The sequence below is a fragment of the Brassica oleracea genome, chromosome C1 (genome assembly GCF_000695525.1).
Source record: "Brassica oleracea var. oleracea cultivar TO1000 chromosome C1, BOL, whole genome shotgun sequence".
In the NCBI taxonomy this organism is placed as follows: Eukaryota; Viridiplantae; Streptophyta; class Magnoliopsida; order Brassicales; family Brassicaceae; genus Brassica; species Brassica oleracea.
The window spans coordinates 13,426,207-13,436,607 of NC_027748.1; the positions used below are offsets into that span (position 1 = coordinate 13,426,207).

General features: G+C 37.4%; 2 protein-coding genes across 3 annotated transcripts; both read right to left on the reverse strand.

The window, feature by feature from the left end:
• Positions 1 to 2: 2 nt before the first annotated feature.
• On the reverse strand, positions 3 to 2,375 carry LOC106307932. The gene is made up of 5 exons (XM_013745029.1): positions 1,915 to 2,375; positions 1,352 to 1,437; positions 976 to 1,281; positions 751 to 834; positions 3 to 665 (listed from the first exon to the last, which is right to left on the reverse strand). Exons 1-5 carry the CDS (start codon positions 2,287 to 2,289, stop codon positions 188 to 190), a joined length of 1,329 nt encoding a protein of 442 aa, XP_013600483.1. The 5' UTR covers positions 2,290 to 2,375; the 3' UTR covers positions 3 to 187.
• Positions 2,376 to 4,260: 1,885 nt separating this feature from the next.
• On the reverse strand, positions 4,261 to 9,258 carry LOC106307940 (glutamic acid-rich protein). 2 transcript variants are annotated; one of them, XM_013745040.1, is made up of 13 exons: positions 9,024 to 9,258; positions 7,321 to 8,283; positions 7,211 to 7,244; positions 7,022 to 7,101; positions 6,816 to 6,875; positions 6,626 to 6,736; positions 6,448 to 6,528; positions 6,281 to 6,364; positions 5,703 to 6,192; positions 5,391 to 5,494; positions 5,219 to 5,249; positions 4,904 to 5,117; positions 4,261 to 4,663 (listed from the first exon to the last, which is right to left on the reverse strand). In XM_013745040.1, the coding sequence occupies exons 2-13, from the start codon at positions 8,242 to 8,244 to the stop codon at positions 4,513 to 4,515; spliced, it is 2,364 nt and encodes a 787-aa protein (XP_013600494.1). In that variant the 5' UTR covers positions 8,245 to 8,283; positions 9,024 to 9,258; the 3' UTR covers positions 4,261 to 4,512. The 2 variants fall into 2 exon arrangements, with proteins under 2 accessions (XP_013600494.1, XP_013600501.1); XM_013745047.1 differs by having other exon boundaries at positions 4,261 to 4,824; positions 4,885 to 5,117; positions 9,024 to 9,255.
• Between the last annotated feature and the right edge of the window lie 1,143 nt (positions 9,259 to 10,401).

A 10,401-nucleotide genomic window follows, 5' to 3' on the forward strand; every position in this document is an offset into this window, starting at 1 on the left:
AATGTTTTCATCACTCGAGAGTCTTGTCATTTAGACCAATCTTGCAAAGTAGTAGGACAGAGTTAAAACTGGATACATATTACCAAACAGTACTAACATCACCCTCCTCTTGAAACGAAGGGGACATGTAGTTTAAAAGCAGAAACAAAACACAATGCACAATCATCTTAGGCTACAAACTTCTTCATTATAACTGTTTGTAGCAAGTATAGGCAACAACCACAGAAGCAGCAGCGCAGACAACAGCAAGAGCGGCATACGTATCTTCTCGCTCCCAGCTCTCTAACCATGTTGGTATTGCGCAAACCTTACGTGTTGAAGATCCTTTGACACTATTTATTCTGAAGAAAGTCTTTTCCGCAGTTTTTCTTCCCGGTGTAAGCTTCTCAGTGTTGTTCTCATTTTCAAGTTGATTATCTTCCGAGGTTTCCAGAGACAACATCATGGTTGTGTCTTGACAACACGAGGAGCTGTTCCCGTTTTGTTGGCAACAACCATTAGATTCTGCAGCTCCTGACTGGCAGCAGGAAACATCGGCGCTGTGAGCTGATGATGATTCCTGAGTGACTTTCCCGTTGTTCTTAACTGTATGGCCAGCACCGTTTACCTGCAACCGTCTTTCTTGAGTTTTCTTCTGGTCTTCTTCTGATAGACCCATTTCACCCCTAGAAATCAGAAAGTAACAATGTTTTCTTACTATTTACTAAGTGATTTGGAAACTGTGAGAGCCAGAATCTTTGAACTTACTACCTCCATAGCCGGTCTACAATCTCCCCTTTGATGATATGCTTCTCCAAGAGAACATGTACATCATCTGGTTGCACATACCCATACCTTGACACAAGAGATAGCAATCATCAAGTCAAAAGTATGATATGATTAGTGCAGACATTGTAGAGACTTCTGATATTCTAATTCCATCTTGCAATAAAACTAGAAGAAGATGAATGTAGCTTAAATCTGTAGTTCCCATACCAGTGTCCTGTGACTTTCCTGTGGATCTTTGATTGGTAGAAGATAACATTCCCAGCGTATTTGTGACCACCAATGTGAGAACATGGGCTAACTGACACTTTACCTTGAAGACCATAAAACTCAAGTTCTTCTCTGAATTTACTAACCAACGGCGGCCCACAAACCCCACATCGTCGGTCTCGGGATCCATGGGAACAGACAAAGACATATGAGCCTTTAAGCATTTCAGGATTTCCAGGAAGCCATTCACCATCCTTCACAAGCACCTCTTCCACAAATGTGTCCACATCAAAATGAGTCAACCTTCTGCAGTTATTATAGAAACGAAACTGTCAATAAATAAGTCGCGACTGTTATAGAATATTTGGACCCTTACCTGTATCTTATCATATCAGGAAAGATGAGTACATCACCATTGGATGTCTCTGTTCCATCGTGGCCCTCGCATATTGTGAGTCGAGTCTACAAATGGCAAGGCACATAGGTTAAAAAAAGATATTCATGACTGATGCAAAGATCACAAGAAGCCACACCCTAAGAGTAAGCAATCTACTATCATAAATCAGAGACACCACTGACATCAAGGCTCGAAAGCTGGCTTGTATGTTGTATGATCCCATATTGAACAGTATAGACAAATTATTTACATGTTGCTATTATATAGATTCTTACCATAAATAGACACTTTACCTTAACTGACCCATACCAAACCCCAACAGTCCAAGGATAAGAATGATTTTGATGATCCATTTAAAAGACCTTAAACAGATTATACCTTAACTAACCCGAAACAACAGAAAGCAAGTCTTTTTTATTTTACCATAAAGATCTCCAAATGAGAGTAAAATGAGCTCAAATAACAAACCCATTGGAATCAATCAGACCTAAATACATATATGAATCAAGCAACACTCTAATTCAAGTTAACATCAAACTCACCTCCTTCTTCATGCTGCCTTTCCTGGCCGATACAGCAGCAGAGAGCAGCCTAGGCAACCGATCGAACTCCGCCGCCTCGATCCTGGCGGGCCACACGGAAGGCTTTTTGTAGCAGAGGAAAACATGCCTCTCGTAGAACTGAACGGTTCCAGCGAGTTGCTCCGATCGGAAATCGGGACGAGCGAATCCGTAATCGGCGTCGTTACTGCTATCTCCGCCGCCTCCGCCGAGCAAGCTCTCGCTTTGGAAGCTCCCGGAGCGAGAAGTGGGCTCGCCGAAGTTGTCGAGGTAATCGGATACGGTGACCGGAGAGGAAGCCGACGATGGGTTGCTGGTGAAGGATAAAGGGTCGTCTCTGTCTCTTCCACTTGCCATTTAAAGTTCGAAACTTTTGATAGATCGAAACTGAAAACTCTGGAGAGGAGAGAGAGAGAGAAGTGAATGTTTCAGTTTCAGTTTCAGTGGTGATTCTCTACTGAGAGGTCCCAAAGTATTTTTTTAACTCCGGTTATGTACTAACCGATATTCTATTTTGCAATCGAGCCGGTAAAGTCTTCGGTTTACCTCATTAACTAAAGGGAGCTTCTATGACTCCTACTTCTTTAGCACTCAATAAGCTTAGTTAAGTTACTTTTAAAGCAGTTTTGCATTCTTATGTTGATTTCTAAAAGAGAAAACTTTGACACATTGAAAGAAACTGATCTTAGGTTCCTGTGTTAGATGTTCTTTGTTAACCAATATGTTATGTACTGTGTAGGTCTACAACAGAACCATCGTTGGAGGGATAAAGTCAGCGGTTGAGGACGGGTAGACGTAGACGCATGCACCGCTGCTGGGATTGGTCGTCACGACCATCCCGTCGCCACCAGAAAAGCAAGACTGGTCTGTGCAACTATAGATCTGGTAGTACAGGTTCATTACGACGCCGGCTCGCCCAAGAAGATCCCGGCTTTGGTAGACACCATTTCGGGCTTTGAATCTCACCATCGTCAGGATTAGCACCCACTGTGAGCAGGAAAAGAAGAATAAGAGGTATGACATCTTTGCTTGCTGGGTATCTGTGATTGGATTTTTTTTTTGTTCTTTGTTAGGTTGTTTAGTCATACAGTAAAAAATCTGTAAATTAATAATATTGGGACTATGATATGTTATTAATTTATAGAGTTAATAATTTACAAAAAGTTTTTTTTTAGATTTTTTATTTTAGAATATATGTTTTTATAAAATAAACAAAATAATTGGTTTTACCGTATATACACTAATTGAAATTTTTAAATTAGACTTTCACGTTATTTTATTGTATTATTTGGTGTATATAAAATATAATTTATAAAAATTTAAATGTGGTTTAGATATAATTTTACTAAATATAAGCAAAAATATTGAAATGTTAAAAAAATATATCGATAATTATATTGTGAAAATAAAGCAAATAATGCAATTTTTTTTGTACTTATATAAAATGTAGATATACAAAAATTATTAATTTATGATTTCAATGGAACCATATATTTACATAGAAATTTCTATAATATTATTATTTTATTATTTTATTGATTTTTATCATATTCTGAACCAGTCCAACTCGGGAGCAGAAACATTTATTAGTTTATAGTGTTTATTAATTTATTGAGTTTCTGCTGTATGTTGTTGATTGTAATCGACAGTTAAGATCAGTGAAGGAAAAAATGTGTCAGTATCCATCAAGAATCAGGTTCCAAACCTTCAGCTTTAGCTAGGCTTAACTTGATTTGTCTGTAGACCGTCTACTAATAGAGCACAGCAGCCATAATGGTTTAAGCCTGAACAAGTGTTATTAGTTCTCCATGCTTAGCCATTGGTGTGTATTTGTAATGTCACATTGCAAAACAATCTGGTTAATGTCACAAGTGTTATTAGTTCTCCATGCTTATAAAGTTTTTACAGCCACAATATGTAGCCAATCAGAGTTTGTTCTAAAACCTTTAAAGTCATTTTTATTAAACTTTAACTTGTTACGTTCAAGTTTTACAATAGCCAGTATTTAGTGGCTTTAGACTTTTTTTAAGTAACAGTCAACTTCTTAAAGCCTAAAGTTTATGAAGTAAACGTTTATGAAAGCCACAGTCGCAACAATTGTAAACAGTCACAGAAGTACTCTAATTGTAACAACAATTGTAAACAGTCACAGAAGTACTCTAATTGTAACAGCAGCACAACAGTTTCAATCCTTTACGCGTATCTTTATATTCACATACCAACATGAAAACAAATAGGGAAGCAAGGTAACCATATTTATTCATTTATTACCCTTGACCTCCTCCTTTGTACCCGAAGAAGGAAACTAAAAGAAAACTGGACAATGTCTGAAAAGTAAGCCTCACAAATCAAACGACAATCCAAGGAGGCTTTTATGCTAAATGGTATATGTATATTTTACAAGCAACCCTATCCTTTGGCTATGCAAGCAGCTAAACTTCCTCTTGTCTCTACCAAAAGTAAAACTGGTTTGCGCAATCCAGACTCAAACAAAACAACAACAAAATATTACATCCACAGTTTTTAACTTATAAATTTGCACTATGCATCAGGCAACAGTGCCTGTGATTAAATGGTTGGCTAGAGAGAGAGAGAGACAGAGAAAAAAAAAAAGAGAGTCGGTATGTGACTAAAAAGAAGTTTAGGTTTCACCTCCTCAGCACCAGCAGACCCTCCTGCTTTCTCCTTCTCTGCATGATCTCCTTCCTTCACCTCCTCAGCAACAGCAGACCCTCCTGCTTTCTCCTTCTCTGCACTCTCTTCTTTCTTCTCCTCCTGAGCACCAGTAGACCCTCATGCTTTCTCCTTCTCTGCACTCGCTTCTTTCTTCACCTCCTCAGCATCAGCAGACCCTCCTGCTTTCTCCTTCTCTGCATGATCTCCTTCCTTCTCCTCCTGAGCACCAGTAGACCCTCATGCTTTCTCCTTCTCTGCACTCGCTTCTTTCTTCACCTCCTCAGCATCAGCAGACCCTCCTGCTTTCTCCTTCTCTGCATTCTCTTCTTTCTTCTCCTCCTCCTCAGCAGAAGCAGACCCTACTGCTTTCTCCTTCTCTGCATCATCTTCTTTCTTCTCCTCCACTTCCTCTTGTTCATCAACCTCTTCTGCTAATTTGGTGAGCTCGCTTTGGATCATCACCTTTATAGATGACTTTCTTGGGGTGAGATCTTCTTTGAAGTCCTTACCTGAGATATGGGTGAAACAATATATATATATATATTATATTTTACATACATAAAAACAGAATCTAACCACAAAGAAATTAATGAAACCAATCTGTTCATACCCAGTTCTTTGAGGATGTCCGTGAATGTAGCCTGAAGAATAACAACAATGATCAACCATAAGGTTATCTAGATATAAAAGGTATATATAGTTTGTATAGATATTTTACAACAAACTCTAAATAGCTTTCAGAAAATGCAGAATGCCATTAAAAGGTTGAGACATTAACTCACCGTATTAAAATCCACCCTTTTCAAAATCTCAACGATTGCTTTTTTTAGCACTTTATCGCTTGGCCCTTTGGTTTTCTCTTTTCCTTTTCCAGCACTTTTTACTTCTAGCATAGGCGAAAACACAGATGAAAAAATGATGTCAGAAAACATTAGTGGCTGCAGTATAAGTTAGCTTCTGCAAATGGAGTTCATCAAGGAATAAGATTCTCTCCAATGCATCTGATAAACCCCTACACTCACACACACATGATATATTCTACCTGACCGATTATCTTTACTGGAAGACAAAAATAAACAGGATAAAATCCAAACCTGGCTTCTCTTTTGAAGCAGACTTTGAAGGGGCTGGGGCCTTGGTAGCTTTTTCAGACTTCTTCCTCTTAGAAGACGCCTTTGGACTTGCATCACTGTCATCATCCGTCTTCTTTCGTTTTGCTGATGATCGCTTCTGTGTAACTTTCTCAGGTGGACTGGACTTTGCAGCAGCTGCAGGTTTCTTGGTTCTGGCTCTCCCTGCTGATTCTTTCTTCCCAGCTGACACTTTCGAACCACGCTTCTTCTTTGGCGTTTCTTCCTCAGAATGCTCCTCAGGCTCATCTTTCTCTTCGCTTTCAGAAGGCTGAGGTGCCTCATCCTCAGATTTGTCAGGAATACCGTTTTCATTCTCCTCCTCTTTGTTCTTAACTTCCTCTTCTGCATTCTTCTCCTTCTCTTCTTCCTCTTTCTCCTCCTCAGACTCATCTTCAGAATCAGCTAAAATCTTTTTGACGGCCTTTGTTCCTTCTCCAGACTTTCGCTTTCTCTGAAAAGGCAGTGGAAATAATATTATCAGATCAATTTGGACCAGTGATGTACAGTTGCAGATAAGTAATTTTGAGACTAGTTGATACCTTTGCTGATCGTTTGGAGGATGAACTCCCAGCAGCAGGCGAGCTTTGCTTGGGAGTTCTCTTGCGCTTAGCTCCCGTACTTGACTGTTTCAACGGAAAAATGTTAAAGAGAATGGAACATGCACAAAGAAAACTCTATATAAACAACGTTTCTAACACCAAAATACCTTATCTTTCTCATTAGCTGCAACGTCGCTTTTCACATGAGGTTTCTCCAAAAACTCAATCAGTTTTGTAATAATATCTTCCTGTGCTTGAGAAAACATGCCATAATAAGTTAGAATTATTTGATTAAATAAGGAAATGAATAATCATAAACTTGCCTACATTTATAACCATACTGACCTTCTTTGTTGTAGCCTTGGAAACATGTATGTCAAACACATCGCAAAACTCCCACAGTTTTTCTTTGTTACATTTATCAAGCTTTTCTTTTATTTTCTCTCTTGCCTTTTCCTGCAAACACCAAAGACAAAAAATTATATACAGACCATAGCTATGCTTAAAATAACCTTCTATGTGTGATATCACACACCTCATTTCCATGCCAAACAAAGCCTGAGAATCCCAATATGTTTGTCTTGATCTGAGCAGCCTGTTAAAAACATTAAGAAAGAGTCATATATAAAACATGAGGCTAACATAAGAGTGCAGCAGCACTTGAGTTCAAACCCACAAGAGTATGCCTGTGATTGACAATTTAGAAGTTTAACTATTAGAGTGGCGGAATAAGGCACTCACCTTCCCTCTCCTCGCAAATAGAATTGTGTGCAGCAACTTCAAAATTTCATCCGACTTCTTCCTCGTTACCTTGTATGCAACTACAGAGAAACATTCAAGTTATATTTTCATTTCAATTACATATTAATATATTATATGACAAAACGGAACCAATAAAGGAATATTTAATTTTGGTTTGCAGGAACATACCGTTGGGAATATCTTTGAGATATACACCTTGCCCCTGTAATATTCAAAAGATAATTATGAACACGTCTAGAAAGGAAGTTAGACTAATCTCAAGAAAGTATTGGCAAAACCTTTTCAATATGGAACTCTTTGGAAGAGTCTCTATCAATCACTGCGACAAGCCTCTCAACAGATTTCCGCTCACGCACAGGGCGGTCAGGGAAAGGAGTCTTGGGTTCTGTATCCTTTTTTGTCTTCTCGCCAACCTTCTTCCCAGAACTCTTTCCCTTACCACGCTTTTTAGAACCCTTGCTCTCTTCTTTCTCATCTTCCTTGTCATCACCGCTCTCAGCTTTTTCATCGCCATCCTCATCCTTTACAGTTCCCTCTTCAACTTTTTCTGTTTTATCTTCTTCCATATCTTTCACTTCTTCTCCTTCCTCAACCAAGCCCTCTTCATTCTGCTCTTTTGCACTATCCTCCTCCTCCTTTTCATCCACAGTCTCCACTTTTGGGTCTTCCTCCACAGTCTGCACCTCTTTATCTTCATCCACAGTCTCCACGTTTTCAGTTTTTTCTGTCCCTTTGTCTCCATCTACCAGCTTCTCCTCCTCCTGTTTTGTTCCATTTGCTTTTTCCTCTTCATCTTTTACGTCCTCCTCTGATTCTTTCCCAGCTTTCTTGTGGTCTGCCTCTTTAGTCTCTTGCTTGTCATCATCTTTGCCATTGTTACTGTCTTTAGATTCCACATTTTCCTTCATTACAATATCTTCCACTGTACTACCACCTCCAGAGACACCATCATCATCCATGTTGGTAGCCTCTGCTTGTCTCTCATCTTTGGTGACCGTAGCATCTTCTTCCATTTTATCAGTCTCAGCATCTATCTCCATTTTCTCGGGTTCAGCCTTCTCCTCACCTTTCTTAATTTCTTGTGTTTCCTTTCCTCCAGCATTATCCTCCTTGTTTCCTGCCACAGCCTCTGATGGCTTTTCAAGAGAAGTAGCCTTCGTTGCTGTTGGCTCAACGGCTGCCTTTGAATCCTCTTCCCCCATTGTTAGGTCTCTTCCACCGCAAACACTTCTTACCAAAGGCTGCATGACAAATCAGTAAAGATAATCAAAATTGCTGTGATGACATAAATTCATGCTCCCCTATAAACAAATTCAACATCTGCTGAACTGAAGCCACACCCAAAGACTACCAAAAAGGCAAAAACAGTAACTCAATCTCATAAAGAACATGTAGAACGAATTGACTTGGCATGTATGCAGCAAATAAAGGACTGAACTTTAGGAAAATTGGTCAACAATAGAGTAAACAAGAAACCTTGAAGAGATATTCAAGTTAGATCTCATGTGTGTTCCACAATAAATCTCTTACTCCTACTTTAGATCTGAACAAGAATGATCAAGATAGAAAAAAATCTAGGAAAGCATTAAAGAAAACAAATCTGAAAATCACATAAAGGTTCAACCTTTATCCTAATTTTCAATGCATTCTGGATGAAAACAAAGATCTAGATAGATAAATCAAACCACACGCTATAACTCACAGAGATCACTTCAGCTTACATCACACAAATTCAGAGAAACACATAAAGTCATCGTTTTTTCCACTTAAATCTCTAAAAATTCATGCATTAATCAAAGAGAGAGACAATAACTTCTCAAAAACATCGAAATTCACAGATCAACGAAGCACATGAGAAACCCTAACTTCTCGTCCCAGCTTTACAACACACAAAGAGCACGTGACTTCAAACAAAGCACGGAACATACAGTTTATAACGATTATCCAAAGGGTTCTAAAGGAGAAGACTTTGGAATCTCACCTCACTGTCCCAAGACTCAGCACTGCTCTTCCTTTCGAAACAGAACAAATAGCTTTTTCTTCGATAGCTTTTTGAGGAGAGAGAGAGAGAAGTAAAAGTATTCGGACACAAAACCAGTTTTTAAACACAGTTAAATGCCACGTCGGATGTTAGGGATAAGCATCGCGGTCCATTCCAATGCTTGAAGAACTTTATCAACGATCCAGATTTGATGCTTGATGCTTCTCGCGGATCGATGACGGTTGAACACTAGCCTGACTTCCGGTTTTGAAACACGTGTTGAACCTTATATCTTCAACGAATAAATTTTTTTTTTTCTCTTTAACGTGTATTTAAAGGATCTTTTATGAAACTAAAGTATTAATTAAGAATTTAAACAAGGAAATAATCTTTTTTTTTTTTGGCAAAACTAGGAAATAATCAAAATGAGCTATTACAAAAAGATTTATAGGCTTAAATTCCCTAGTAATTTTTGGTAAACTTATATTTTGTTTTATAAAACTTTAATATATATATATATATATATATTAAAATTATTGCATAATAATTGTAATATCCATCTTAACTGAATCGGTAACTTTTTTAGATTTTTTACTTGCTTTTAATATATAAATTAAATTAATATCCTTAATGAATTGATTAAATTGAGATTTAATATATGTAAGTTAAGCTAGTATGATAACAATTGATTAAACAAAACATTTTTTTAATTTTCATTTGATGAATCCAGTGTTAAAATCCAAAAGGGTCAATTCTACTAATGACCTAAAAGCAACTATTTTTGAATTAATCTCAAAAACCATTTGAATAAAAATAGATTCTCACTTTAAAATTGTTTTAGGTTATCACACTACAAGAAAACAGGACCTTAACGACTACAGTATTAGTAGCTAGTTGGTCGTAATATGGGCATTACGACCAATTAACTTCAAAAATCGATTGGTCGTTATAACCTGGTCGTAACTAATTATTAGAGGCACATTGGTTGTAATATTACGACTAGACATATTAGTCGTATACTGGTTGTAACCTTACGACCAATTTACATCTAATGTCGATGTTTATTAGTCGTAAGGTAACGACCACTTTACATCGACTTTAGATGTCCATTAGTCGTAAATTTGACCAACTTTATTTATTTATTTTTGAATTTTGAATTTATTTACGAATTTTATATATTAATTAAAATCAAATATTTAAATTTAGTTTGATTTAATTTTTTAAAATTTGATAAAATTAAAAGAAAATATCTAACATCCGTAAACATAATAATATCCATAATATAAAACATTCAAAATACAAATTAATTAAAACCGAAAAAAACTAAGCATTAAGGTTTATTTCGTCGAAGAAGTCGGATGATGTGCCGGAGGTAGAA